This window comes from Vulpes vulpes, chromosome 4, assembly GCF_048418805.1.
Source record: "Vulpes vulpes isolate BD-2025 chromosome 4, VulVul3, whole genome shotgun sequence".
Taxonomy (NCBI): Eukaryota; Metazoa; Chordata; class Mammalia; order Carnivora; family Canidae; genus Vulpes; species Vulpes vulpes.
In genome coordinates, this window is record NC_132783.1 from 26,568,660 (window position 1) to 26,583,676 (window position 15,017).

Below are 15,017 nucleotides of genomic sequence, written 5' to 3' on the forward strand. Positions count from 1 at the left end.
TTTTTATCGAAAAAATATTTTTATTTATTTTTTTTTTTGAAAAATATTTTTAAAAAATTTATTGACTAGGCTACATTGCATAATGGAGATGATGAAAAGAAGTCAGTGATTTGAAAATAGATACTAGAAATTATCCAGTGTGAAGAAGAAAAGGGGGGAAAAGATTGAAAAAAAATTACAGAGCCTGAGGGATCTCTGAACAATGTGAAAGTGTCTGATATGGAAAGAATGGAACTGTCAGGAGGAGAGAAAGAGAAATAATGAGGAAGGAAATATTTGATGAAATAATGATTAAAATTTCCCAAATTTGGTGAAGACATAAATTTACAAATTCAAGAAATTCAGAATATGTCAAATAGGACAGATTCAAAGACAACCATGCTTAGGAACTTCATAGCCACTCTGCTAAAAACGAAAAATAAAGAGAAAACTTGAAAGCGGCTAGAGAAAAAAATGACAAATCACCTACTGAGGATTAATGTTTAATCACAGACTACTCATCAGAAAGCATCAAGACCAAAAGACTGGAACATCTCTAAAGGACTAAAAGGAAAAAAATTTGCAAACAAAATTCTACACCCCCAAAAATATCCTTCAAGAGTCAGTGTGAAATAAAGCCATATTCAGATAAAAGAAATTAAGTAAATCTGTTTGCAGCAGTTCTGCACAGGGAATGCTAAGAATCATCTTTCTAGGATGAAGTGAAACAGTGCAGTGGGAAACTTGGATCTTTAAGAATGGGTGAAGAACATCAGAAATGTTTATTTCACCAAAACTATACCTCAATAAAGTTGATTTTTAAAAATCTCAAGGTAATTTTCCAAGGAAAGTTCTGAATGTAAACCACTGCCACAATTGATATCAAAGGCAGAGACAAGAATGTGCTCTGCTGCTAGAGAATTCTCTCTCCTTCATGCAGTGCATCTAGCTGGCACTTAACAACAGATCAAACTATTTGCATGGCTTTTGCTTTAGCCAGGAATACCTTTTTTGTTCCACCTTCAAATGCTGTTTTGTGTGATCTAGAGCTACTTCGAACTATAACAACAACCACAAAAAATACCATTTAAAGATACCCAAAGTATCTTGTTCATCACTGTAAATGTCTTGGTTACTGTACTACAATTTCAGAAATCAAATTTTACACACAAAACTGGGCCAATTGGTTTGATTTTTTCCTCCCCACAGTATAAAGAAATTGAAATAGAAATATGCTGATCCCTTAAAAGTGTCATCCCTCTTAGTTCAATTCAATCCTGATATTCCTTGGAACAAAAGACTTTTTGAAACTCCTCTGCATTTGACATAACTACTCAATAAAACACCTGATCCTTAAGTGGATCCTGTACTAGAAAGGAGACATTATTGAGGTCAACTGACAAAATGAGAATGGGAATGGCAGAGTAAAGTATTACGCCAAGGTTAAATTCACTAAAGGTGATAACTGTAGAATATCTTTATTCTTAAGAAATACTTAGGTTTAAGGAAAAAGGGCTATAGTATATGTATGACCCTCAAACATATGTATACACATACATGTAATAGACACAGAGAAAGAAAATAAATGATAAAGCAAATGGAATAAAGTGTTACCAATAGATGAATCTGGATAAAGAGTATACGGGGTGTTTTTTGTATTACTTTTATATTTACAACTTTTCTCTGAGTTTATAGTTATACTAAATGAAATATCTGGAGGGGAAAAAGGACTGTGGAGACAATCCAGACCATTCTGTATGTAAGTGGTGGCCCTTGGAAAAAATGATGGTTCCTTCTAAATCACTGTATTACAAGCCACTATAAGCAATTAGAAGGATCCAGAGAAATGTCATAGACACATAACATCCAATACTCTTTCCTTGCTTAAGCACTGTAGTATGTATTCCTCTTGCTTCATGTTACCTAGGACACAGTTTTTAGGTCTATAAAGAAGTACATGGAGAGGGGGAAAATACATTTTTCCTCATGGCACTTTTCTAAATATTCTCTCTCTCTTCCTACCTTTTGCTCTCTCCTTCCTCTCTCCCCAACTCACTGCTTCCTCCCTCTCTGTGTCTCCACCTCTATCCCATTTTTTCATTCAGTCAGAATTAGGAACTCAGAATTTAATTGTTGGTCTTAAAAATACTTACACAGGCACAGTTCTTGATGTTCTCAGTGAAGATTTTGAGGGGAATGCTTTTTGGCTGCTCCTTCTCTTTGGCTAGCATGATGTACCTAATCCAATTCGATAGTAACCCAAAAGAGAGTAGGATAAATTACCTTACTTTCAAATCAATTTATGTTGATCATATTTTCAACATACTTCGTTATTTTTAAATGCATATAAATAAGCTCAGCAAAAAAAAAAATTGGGGGTTGGAAGGAAACATGCAAAAATATTTCAGGAAAATAAGCTGTGACTAGGAAAACAATAGATCACTCTTGTCATGTGAGATTTGACCAGCAGATCCAGGCACCAAAGCTTTCCTGCCTAGACCGGAGGTCATACTAGCACCTTCAAATGTAGGAATGAGAAGTTGCTTTGAGCATTACTTGGTAGGGTAAACTGCACTTATGGAAATTTAATATATGTTTTGAGAATAATGTTAGCTATAATCATGAGGTTGGAAAGTGGGGGAAGATGAGAGTAATAACCAGAATTTCATAAAAAAAAAAGCAATATATGGATGTAAAGGAGAGCAGGTTATTTGTAGTAATGGGCAGGGTACAATTAAATAAGAAATCATTGGAGGATAGTGTAACAATTCGTACTAAGGGGAGGGAACATAGTTTGGGGGCACTGCTTTGAAGAGATCTACATTTTTTTCATCATGGGTTAAAGACTTATAATATTACACTGACAAAATACCTTTGAAGGTAAGAACGCCATTTTTCCTTTTGTTCTGAAGAGCTGCAATTTAAAAAATGAGAAGAAAAAAATTGAGGAACGTACGATACTCCTACTAACATATTAAGATCACCACTCCAGACTAAAAATATGAGCAGCCCGTTGTTAAGGGATGTGGATGTGTAAATTGTACTCCCCTTAGAGTGGTTTTGATGGACTCCACTCTTCTGTGAGTGGTATTAAAGCAATGGGAAGTAGATCCTAAAGAGGGAGAAAAGTTGATTTCAAATCTGAAAACTTAATTGTGACTATGTGATGCAAGCTATGAGATCACGGGCATGTTGTTAACCACTCTGATATTTAGTTTCCAGAACTGGAAAGGGGTTAAATTATAGCTCAGAGTGTTCCTGCAGCTGCAAGGGCTATTCAGATATAAAGAATATTACCATTCAAATTAAATCACATTTAAGAAATTTAGCAATTTGATGGAACTGTCTTGGCTCAGAAACAAGAATATCTTTTTTGGAAAAAAACACCTGTAATAGTTTTATTTCCTTATGCATATGGCAGATTGTAATATGTTAAATTAGTTCCTAAAAACCTTATTCTTCATCACTGTGATCTTCTGAGAAAGATCAATCCCCTGACGCAAAATTACTAAAGATTAATATTTTCTCTGCTAAAATTTTCACAGCATTTAATATCCAAAGTTGCAAATGTCTTAAGGCTCATTCACACGTGGACTTATCACTTACCAGCATTCTTTTTTATTGTGGTAAATTACACATAAAAGAAAATTGACCATTAGTGACCTTTACTATATTCATCGTTCTGTGCAACAATCGTGACTGAACATGTTTATCACCCCAAAGCAAACATGTGTCTATTAAGCAGTCACTCTCCCTTCCCTCCTGTCCCTAGCTCCTGTACCACATTTTGTATATTGTTGATAAAAACTTGGTTTCTTCTTTCTTTCTTTCTTTCTTTCTTTCTTTCTTTCTTTCTTTCTTTCTTTCTTTCTTTCTTTTGGGACAACTACAACAGAGTGAGGTTCAAGGTCTCCTCTCCAAGATCCTGCCCTCTGATTCCCAGGAGGTATCTGCATGTTTAAATCACCGGAATAGATTTCTTGAGCAAGTACTATTAAAGGGTCCCATTAAATTTGAGAAATTGCTTTTACACTCCCAAGTTAATTCCCTTAACAACAGTATGTAATTATACAAATAAATTGATCATGCCATTGAATACTAGGTTGCCTGAATTGCTGTGTACAGATTATCTTAGTTGGTAACGATCTGAAACAAAATATGATTCCATTGAGGCACTAAACTCAGATTATTCATTTGATTCCATTGAGTAGAGTTTAGTTGTGTAAGACACATTCTTAGGCTGACATGAGGATGGGAATGTGGCTCTCGACCCTGGATATCCTGAGCAGACACCTCTGAGTTTACAGGGATCATGCCACACTTGCATCTCTGTTTGAAACATCCACACCCCAAGCCTCATTCCTGTTTTACGCAGTTGCACTTAACACACTGCTTTCTTCTCCTCACCCCACTCCACCAAAATCTCGCAGGTCATCATAAAGGTAAGACAACAAAATTTGAAAAACCATTGATCAAAACCGAAGGAAATTACTCCAGTAGTTCCCACTATACATTATCTACTTGTTTCCTTGTGGATATAAGCACCTTCTTACGCAGAGTACAAGGCAAAACAAGTGTCATGGGAGGTCAAGAAGTGAGTCACCAGCTTGGTAGACAATAGATTACAATGTTATCCTTTTCAAGCCATGTAGATACAGGACACCAAGGCATCGGTCTTACCTGAAGGTGGCCACGAAGTTCACCGTGGGCCAGCCCAACACAAAGGACCTCCCAGAACGGATGTTGGCATCTCCCACTGTATCCATGCAGTTGGCAATCCACATGGTGTTCAGTGGTATTTTCTTTTTTATCTTAAAGTTTTTCTTATACCTAGAAAGATCCCAAACAAGACCTCTGTTAGTTCATTTCAAAAATGTTATGGGAGCAGCTGTGCTCTTTAGAGACCAGTTCTCACTGCTCCAGGGCAAATCATGTCTCCCGCATCTCTATTACCCTCTGTGCACACACAGAAAATGGTTAGATGGGCCTTTGCAATGTGTGTGTTGAGCAAACTCTGGCTTGGAAACCTGAAAACACTTCCTCTAAAGGCAGCAAATAGCCATATTTTTGAATGGTGAGTATTGAGTAACCACTGTATATTTTAGAGCTTTGTAGGAAAACCATTCATTCATTTTCTATTGCTGGATTTGTTACTTATTACAGATAATTTTTATGGCTAATATTGCAGTTAATTATTCATTTATGACTTGCATACTTCAAAAAGTGTTTGAGGGGCTGAAGAAAGGTACCTGATACATGACTTATAAAAACAGTTATATGCTTTTTTTTTTCTTAAGAGAGACAAACCAGGGGCACCTGGGTGGCTCTGTCAGTTAAGCATCCAACTCTTGGTTTTGGCTTGGGCCACGACCTCAGGCTCTTGAGATCATGCCCCTGTGTAGGGCTCCCCATTCAATGAGTCGGATTCCTCGCTCCCTCTGCCCTGCCCCCCACTCATGTTTACTCTCTCTCTAAAATAAATAAATAAATAAATAGATAGATAAATAAATAAATAAATAATCTTTTCAAGAGTGTGAGGAAGACAGATGAAATCGAAACAAAAACATAAGCTTGGATCAGAAAGATTTAAAAGTTACTTTCAACGTTAATTTACAAAATATTTTCTAGCCTTTGAAGCATAGGTTATTTTCAATTTCCCTTCTTAAAATTTTGTCCATACCATTTTCCCTTAGATTCTGGCTAAAACAAAAAAATTGTTAGCCTACAGACTGAGCCCAACTGAAAAATCATCCATCCATCCATCCATCCATCCATCTGTCCATCAATCAATCCAAGATCAGTGGTCCGGAGGTCTTATATGTAAGTCATGGATACTTCCCGTTTCTCTGAGGAGTAAGAAGGGGTGAAATGGGTTTTTGATAATTTCTGCCTAATCCTCTTTGACCTCAAAGATGAAAACCACCATTGTTTTATTTTGGCTGATTAATTGATTAATTTGGTTAATTCATAACTTTGACTCGCAGGTGGGCTTGAGATTTAAATAGTTACAAGTCCTATAAGGAATGCCTGGGGAACTTGGATCCTCCACTCTGGAACTCCTTACTATTCAGAAACACATGTGGAAAACACTGAACTAAACTGAGATGAAAGCCACCTCATGTGCAAAAATCCCTATGGCTCCACTGATTCATGGAACAATTAGAGCTAAACTCTTCAGTGGGATTTATGAAATAAAAAAAATCTTTTAGGAAGCCCACTTGAAGGATAATCTAGATTCAAACTTAGGACACAATGAATATAAATATGATGGATACCAACATCTTTCCACATTTTTTTATTTCAACATTACACCCAAGTGCCTGTATCTCTGTGCTTGAAGATTTTTATGGAACATAGTCAATTAACAGATAAAATCATTTTTCTAGATAGTAATTCCAAAGGCATTGTCACGTCAAAAATATATGGCCAAGGGGAATGATAGACAGGTATCTGCTTGTTCTTACACATTTTTTTCTTTCTAATATAGGTATCTGTGTATATACAGACCCCTAAGATCCTGTGTGGAAACTTCCAAATACATTGACCTGGAAAAATCCATCCAATAACCTTAGTTCAATAAGGCACCAGGATTAGTTGAACCAAGGAATTTTCCTAGAGCCCAGTGTGTGGTTTCTACTCTCCTACAACGTTTTGAACACTTATCATATGCCAAGCTCTGTTCTAAATATTTTATAAATATAAATATAAAAAATTTAATCCTCAAGCAACTACACTAGATGGTCTCTATTAGCTCCATTTTACAAATAAGGAAACTCACAGAAAGTTTAAATAAATTGTCAAATGCAGGAGACAGGGTTTGAACCCAGACAGCCTAACTCCTAAGCCCATGTTTGTAACCACTTGACCGTGAAGTAACCTTTTCATCTTTCCTACCCTCATCCTCATTTCTGTCCCCAGAGCCATCAGGCTTTCTTGTGGGATTTACACTGGGAGTGAGAGGATAAATCTCAAGGCATTATATCAATAAAACCAGTTGCTAGCTTGGAAATATTTACAACGTGTACAACAAAGCTTTATACTTCAATAGATTCTTCTAATGTCTTACTGTGTTTCTTTACTCTCAATCACTGACCCAATTGGATTATCTCAGCAGAAATTAGAAAGTGTTAATCTACTGTAAACTGACTCAAGAAGAAGAGGAGGAGAACTGCAGTTTTTATTTCTAAAAATAGTCATTTATTATAGTTGTATTAACATGATGTCCTTCTTGCTTTCCACTACCTTAATCTTTATGCCAGAAAGTAAGCCCCAGTGAACTGTGGAGTTTTGCAGGATTCTAGGGAGATTTCCTCTGTTCCAAGATAGAGGCATTCTCTTACAAATGTTGGGAGAAGGGGTCATAGTCTATTCTGTAACTATTCGTCATTTCACCGACAGTGAGTTAATAGTCATCTTCATCTTTTGACCAAATTAAATTCATTTTTTATTTCATTTCTACATTCCTTAATAACTAATGATGAGGAATGTGATGTTTAAAAAGGGTGAGATCTAAGTTCAGTCCCTTTTTCTAAATTATTCACGGGTCTCTACTAGTACAAATACCTTAATATTTTATCAAATAGATACTATTCTCTCTTTTTTAAAGATTTCATTTATTTATTCATGAGAGACACACACAGAGAGAGAAGGCAAAGACATAGGCAGAGGGAAAAGCAGGCTCCCTCTGGGGAGCCTGGTGGGGGACTTGATCCCAGGACCCCGGGATCATGACCTAAGCCAAAGGCAGACACTCAACCACTGAGTCACCCAAGGGCCCCAAGTAGATACTGTTCTTAAAAATAAAATAATTTTTATTTCAATTTTTAAAGTACTTTAAAGTACTTTAATTTTTAAAGTAATTTTTATTTGAAAAATAACTTATTTAGCATTCTAATGAATATCAAAAGTGATAAGGAAGGTTCCATTTGACTTCAATTCTTGCGAACACAACTTTCTAGTGTATGAAAGAAGTGACAAAAATCCCCAAACAATTTTCACTATTATTAACATCTTGTACAACTAGAGAAATAGAATTTCTTTGTGAAGAAACAAACATTTAATTCCCCTCATTGTTACACACAAGCCAAAATTCACTAATTCTGACCGAAAAATTGGTAGAAATTAATCAACTATTTATTCAACTTCTGTTAAATTCTGTAGTGTCAACCTAAAGATGAGAGAGTCTCCAGCTGAAGCCTGAGGGTGAGCTGAGGTAAAATGGAACCTGGGTCACCCTACCCCCTTTTTATTGCTAATTGGAAAAATTAGGCACTAAACTCAGATTATTCATTTGAATAGATTGATTGAGGGTATTGATTTCTCCATGTAAGACCAAGGCATGACAGGGATTAAATATGTTGGTTATTTCAGGGGCTATTTCTTTTTAGTTTTTCCTTCTAGAAAAAAAGGTAAATTTTTTCATATTAACAGTGATCATAAATATACCCAAATATTTACTATGGGAATGATCTCATAGTAGTTTTCTAAAGATTGTGGCAGGCATTAAGTGCTGCCTGCTACTGCTATGGATGAAATGGTGTCTCCCTCCCACTGCTTTCCTGCCTTCTTACCATAAAGCCCTCTCTGCCAATATCATCATGTTTGGAGATAGAGCTTTTGAAGGTAATTAAGTTTAAATGGGATCATCAAGGTAAGGTCCTAATCCAGTAAGATGGATGGTCTTGTGAGAAGTGGGAGAGATCTGTATGTGTGTACATACATGCATTGAGGTAATGCCTTGGGGCACACAGTGAGAAGGCAGCCACGTGCAAGCAGAAAAAGAGCTCTCACCAGAACCTGACCATGATGATATCTCGAACTCGGAATTCTAAAATCTGTGTTCTCTCTATATCAAAGACCTTGGCTTAAATATGAAACTCAAATGCCTGTGATCACTTACATTTTCTAATATTACCAATGTATAATATAAAGTATATAAGATAAACTTTTGGGAACCGAGTCCCTTTCAAAGAGCATTAACAAATAAATTGATAAAGATTTTGTCATATAAAAACCCTTGAGTAGACATAAGGACATATCTCAAAAGCAATATGTGAAAGATGAAAAATGTTCAACTTGTTTTGTCTTAATGAACTATTCGAAATAAAAATTCAGCCCTTCAATAGAGGCAACTCTCTAGTGGAAAAACAACACTATCTTTATATAAAAATCTTTTTAGCAGAATATCGTAGGCTCTGTAAAACCCGCTGAGAGGTAGGCAGCACCCAGGACAAGAAATAGTTCTGGTAAGAAAAGGAAAGTCTTCTCCTCTCCCTAAAGGCTATAATACTTACAAAGATGAAAAAAAAAAGAAGAACATATTCCCCTTACAAATTGAATATGAGTGGTCTGCAAGGTCCTAACAACCAGGAAATGAGTTTGCTATTTGTTAGCATGTCTCTTGGGCTAAGGATGGAAGGGTACAACATGGTATGCGAGGAAGAACATGGCCTTGTGATGAAGGCAGGCCTGGGTTGGAATCTCTTGCATGATTTCCCTATGTATGACTGGACCATTTCTGAGACTTCCTCTGTCCCCATTTTCATCTCTGCAGCCTGTCGATGATAAAAAAAAAATATGGGCCTTGGAGTGCTGTGAGAAAAATTTTCTTTATGCATGAGAGATACACAGAGAAAGGCAGAGACATAGGCAGAGGGTGAAGCAGACTCCCTGTGGGGAACCTGATGTGGGACACGATCCCAGGACCCAGGGATCACGACCTGAGCCAAAGGCAGATGCTCAATCACTGAGAAACCCAGGTGGGTGAGGCATCTGTGATGTTCCTAGTGTGGTTCCCAGCATGCATCCCGCATATTTTGGTCTCCCATACTCACTTTGGTTAAATAAAGAGAATGGTAACTAGTCTGCATTTTTAAAATAATGACATGGGCCTCTATCAAGAGGAAGAGAGTCTTTCATATGGACCTCATGCCAAGGCCTGGACATTCTTTTTCTCTTTGGCCTCCTTATGACATCACCACCCTCGAAGTTACATCTATGGGCAATTTCCCTAGTCTCAAATATATTTTACTACTATCTTTGCCTCTGATTTTTTGATAGCTATATTTCCTTCATTTTTCAATTCGCTAAGCGTTCTGATCTATTTGTTACCAAGCAGACTGGAGTTAGTTGTTCACTCAATGTAAAGGAAGGGTTGCTTTCAATAGTGAAAGAATCTAGGTGTTCATGGAATGTTGTATGAAATTCAGGAAAAAAGAGAGAATAGAAATGGTAGCACCACATAGTGAATAAAAGCCTGTGCTTTGAAATAAATAGACCTGATTTCAAATGTAGACTCTGTCCATTACTAATATGGTAACCTGGGCAGATCCATTAGACCTCTGAGCATCAAGGTTCTCCAATATAAAAATACTCCCATCTCACAGGGTCGTTGTAAGGTTGGACAAAATTAGGTACATAAAGTTTTTTAGCATAGTATCTGACATGTAGTAAGCCCCTGATAAATTACTATTAATGTAACTCAGATGAGTATAGCATTTTGCCAAATTATTACTAGCATGTCTTACCTATGACATGGCATAACTGGGATCTAGGGTGAAAGCAGTAAAAAAAAGAGGGAGTTAGTTTTTTCGCAAGACCATAGCTTCTTGATATTTTGTTTGTGGGAGTGTTCTTTGTCTTCCATGTTTTGTGAATAATGCAAACAGAGATGGAGTAAGTAAACAGGTGACCTTCCATGAACTGCTCCCAGACGTTTATTGAGCAATCATCATGTTCTAGACTGGATATTCGATGCATTTGTGTTCAGGGTTGAGAGGAAAGTGCACACAGTCGATTCTTTCTCCTAGATTCCATCTATCTGCTCCATCTTTTTTTTTTTAAAGATTTATGTATTTATTCATGAGAAACACAGAGAGTAGAGAGAGAAGTAGAGACACAGGCAGAGAGAGAAGCAGGCTCCCTGCAGAGAGCCTGATGTGGGACTCAATCCTGGGTCCCCAGGATCACGCCCTGAGCTAAAGGCAAATATAAACCCCTGAGCCACCCGGGTTAACCTGCTCCATCTTTCCTTTTTACTAAACTGCTAAGATAGAGCCCTGATACCATCCATCAGGACTATGGCCTCCCCTAACTACTCTCCCTGCTTCCACTCTTGCTTACCCATCCATCTATTATCTAGCAACAGTCAGAAAAATTTGCTAGAAATATAAATCAGATTTGGTCAGTCCCCTAGTTAAAAATCCTTTGGCAAAATATTTCCACTTTTTTACCATGGCCTGTGAAGACCCTGTGTGACTAGACCCCTGAGCATAGTATCATATCTGATAGCATGGCCTATGCTCTGGGCTCTAGTCAAATCAGGCTTCCCTGAGCCCCTCTCTCTGAGGGGTCAGATTGTACCCACGTAGGCCTGCAAGTCCCTCAGCCTCGACGGCTCAGGCACATTGTCTGGGAATGTGGCTGCTTCTCTTCTCATAGATTTGGTTTTAATGCTCCACCTCAGAGAAGCCCTCCTAGACTATTCCTCTCTAACACGTTCCCACCCTCTCCGCACAGCCCCCTATCCACCTTCTATCAGCAGCACTAATCATTATCATTCCCCCTCTTATTTTGCCATTTGTAAGTCCCAGGCAGGAGAGACATTGGCCTGTCACATTGGCAATTGTATTTGCTGCAGGGACATGACACAAAACAAGACCTCCAGAAGTACTCATGGAATGAAGGATTCAAGCATTGGCAAACACAAAAGGGAAAAAATGTAATGTTTTCGTATAGTAAGGGTTAATGGGAATGCAATTTTTTGGAGAATCACAAGAGCACGAAACATGGTACACCTACTTGGTATTAGACATCAGTAATAAATCGCTGTACAAGAAAAGCTGCCACTTCTTCCTCCTCCAGCCTTTCTTGAGCTCAACAGGACCATGGATGAGCAGGGTACGAGTGGCACCCTCAGATGATGTAGTGCTTTCGCTGTGGGTGTCCACCTCCACAGACGAGCTCTTCCTACAACACATCAAACACAGAGCAGCTAGTTACTGGTCAAATACACAATATAGTTTAATGCCAAGTTTCAAGGTTCACACAACACTAAAATGTAGTCTCAACCCCCAAAGCAGAGCTCCAGAGCTCAGAATCAGGGATTCCTGAGTTACCGAAAGCTATAGAAAGTGGTGAGGTCACTTGGGAAACTGATGCAGAGGGAGGACAGTTTCAAGGACAAAGCCCTTGGGCCTGCCAATACTTAGAGGTGTGGTGGAGAAAGCAGCAAAGCTCATTGTGAGCCATTAGGTAGGCAAAAGCCAAGAAGCCAAAGGTAGAGCACATTACAAGAAGGTGAATGAACAACAACAATAAACAGGACAACTTGTGGCCTAATATAAAATAAAACAACGTGTGAAGAATCAATTACAAATTGCTTTTATGTTAAGATAAAATGAAGATAACTGAAGATCCTGGAAGTTGACCCCCATCTTATCTAATTCAATATTCAAAATTGGGGTAAAAATTCTCAAAGATCAGCAAAAATATTGGAAACCTCAGAAAGTTTCTGAACACAAGAGTTTAGCTATTACTTGGCTGAGCTCTGACAGGAATTCCTGGTCAAAATAGGTACTAAAACAACACAATTGAACAGAATGTAAAAATTCTTTCATAACTAGGACAGGTATTTTCATAGACCCACTGAAAATTCTGTCTCATGGAGAGAGAGAGTTGGCTCTCTCGTGGAGCCAAGAAAGTGTCTCCGCCTCCCCCAAGGATGTATAAAGCCTGCTCCCTTCTGCTCAGCAGCACTGAATCTTAAGAACAGGAGCAGCTTTTCAGGAAGCTGGTGCTGAAGTGACTACTTAGTTTCTATGTATTAGAGGAAACAAAAGAAAACAACAGTTCCTGTTATTGCCGGTCTGTTTGGATGATCAGAAATAGTGTATCAGAAGACTACCTCATGCGCTGAAGCCTTGAATGACCACCTGTGAGCTCAGCATGCTTTCTGATTGACGGGAACATCCTTTTCTCTTCAATTCGTGGGACGGGAAATCAAGGGAGTCTACAGCACTTGGCAGAGTACTGTCAACTGCTTGAAGCCTCAAGATTCCGCAGCGGTCCGCGGTCACTGCCATTATGATGTCACAGATTCAAAGCTCATGCTGTAACTGCCAAACTGACATACTGGTTTCCTTTTCTTGGCCTCCAAGTTTTGATTTTTTAAAAGTAATCATTTTATTTTGAGATAACTGTAGATTCGTTTGCAGCTATAAGAAATAACACAGGGAGATGACATCAGTTTTTTTTACAGATGGAGTCTTCCAGAGACACTTCCATCACCACAAGGGTCCTTCCTATTCCCCATTTACAACCACACAAATTTCTTTCCCCCTCCACCACCTCCTTAATCCCGGGCAATCACAAAATCTGTTCTCCATGTGTAAAAGGTTGCCATGTCAAGAATGTCATACAGATGGGATCACATAGTTTATGACATTTGGGGATTTGCTTTTTCCCATTTGGTGTAACTGGAGATTCATCTAGATGGCTGCAAGGATTCACAGTTCATTTCTTGGTGTCCCTTAGTAGTACATCATGATATGGATGTATCACAGTTTGCGTAACTACCTGATGGAGTTCGAAGTGTCTGCAGGTTTTGGCTGTCACTAATAAAGCTACTATAAACATCTGTGTACAGGTTTTTGTGTCAGTGTGAAGTCTTCACTTCTCTGGGCTAAATGCCCAGGACGGGAAGAGCCAGGTCATATGCTAGCTATTTTGTTGATGTTGTTGTTGTTGTTGTTGTTGTTGTTGTTGTTGTTGTTGTTTATAGTTTTTTCTTAGGAACTGTCCAACTGGTTTCCAGAATGGCTGTGCCATTTCACATTCCCCCCAGTACTGTATGAGTCATTCAGTTTCCCCTCATCCACACGAGCTTTTGGTGTTGGCATTTTTTATTTTAGCTATTCTGATAGCTGTGTAGTGTGATATCTCACTGTGGATTTCACTTGCATTTCCCAAATGGTTAGTGATACTAACCATTGATTTGCCACCTGGACATCTTCAGTGTCCAAGCACCTACAGGAGCCTGTTAAAAACATGTTACATGAAGACAGTGTTCCCTTTCCACTAGGAAACTGATGATTTTACAGATGACGAGGCTCCTGCGCATACAGGTTGGGCTCTGAATCCAAGCAGCCGTGACGTAACATGAAGGATTCAAATCCAGCTGACTCAGGAGTTCACGCAGCTTCCTGTGAGGACCCCCCACCCCCACTCTTCCCACATGGACAGTGTCTTTCTTTGACAACTGTGGAGGACTGAAATTTGATCCTACAGACAAAGTTTGTGGTTTCTCTTACAGGCTCCTGTAACAGGCATGTGAAAACCTATCTTTTATGCCCCACTAGACTCTAGGGACCTCAAGGAAGGAGTCTATGTCTGATTTATCATTAAATTCTCACAAACATTGACGCATCAGAGGAATCAAAAAATTCTGTATTGAACAAGTGAATGAAATAGTTTTCTGGCAGGGATGGACAGGGGAAAAGGCATGACATAAAATAGTCTTTGTCTTATTTACTTTATTCATTCAACGGATAGTGTTTGAACCTGTACTAGGAGAAAGGCACTTGATAGGTCTGGGCAACAGGGAGCCAGGCCCAAGTCTCACAAAACCAGGATTTAAGTGAGGAGGGGGGAAGACAGATATTAAACAGAGAATGCCATCAAGAACTGCCTAACACAGCCTCTGGGAAGTACTGCAGAGGAAAATTAAAGAGTGAGATGAGAAATTTAGAGAGGGACTTGACACCTGATTTCAATTATGGAGAGGAAGACTTCTTTGACGAGCTCATTTGAAATGACTTTTAAAGAATGACTTGGGACTACACAGAAGAGAGAAAGAGGAAGAAAAGGGGAAGGGAGGGAAGATACATTTGTCAGTTGAAGGGACAGAATGTGACTAACTGATGTTTCAGAAACATGGAAGACTTTGCTGGATTGGAGACACAGGCAGAAGGTACAGGAGAGTGAAATCGGCCTGTAAATTAGGTAGAGGTGAGAGCACAAGTCCTGGTAGTCCTTTTAGA

General features: G+C 38.5%; 1 protein-coding gene across 1 annotated transcript in view; it reads right to left on the minus strand.

Moving 5' to 3' along the window:
• The window catches only part of LOC140598740 (rho GTPase-activating protein 20-like), a 59,375-nt gene that overhangs the window by 17,407 nt on the left and 26,951 nt on the right, over positions 1-15,017 (minus strand). Inside the window, exons 7-11 of the mRNA XM_072757269.1 lie at positions 12,884-13,193; positions 11,779-11,946; positions 4,660-4,809; positions 2,852-2,893; positions 2,133-2,217 (exon numbers count right to left, since the gene is read on the minus strand). Of these exons, the coding sequence (XP_072613370.1) occupies positions 2,133-2,217; positions 2,852-2,893; positions 4,660-4,809; positions 11,779-11,946; positions 12,884-12,948 (510 nt within the window). The 5' untranslated portion in view covers positions 12,949-13,193. The remainder of the gene's footprint in view (positions 1-2,132; positions 2,218-2,851; positions 2,894-4,659; positions 4,810-11,778; positions 11,947-12,883; positions 13,194-15,017) is intronic.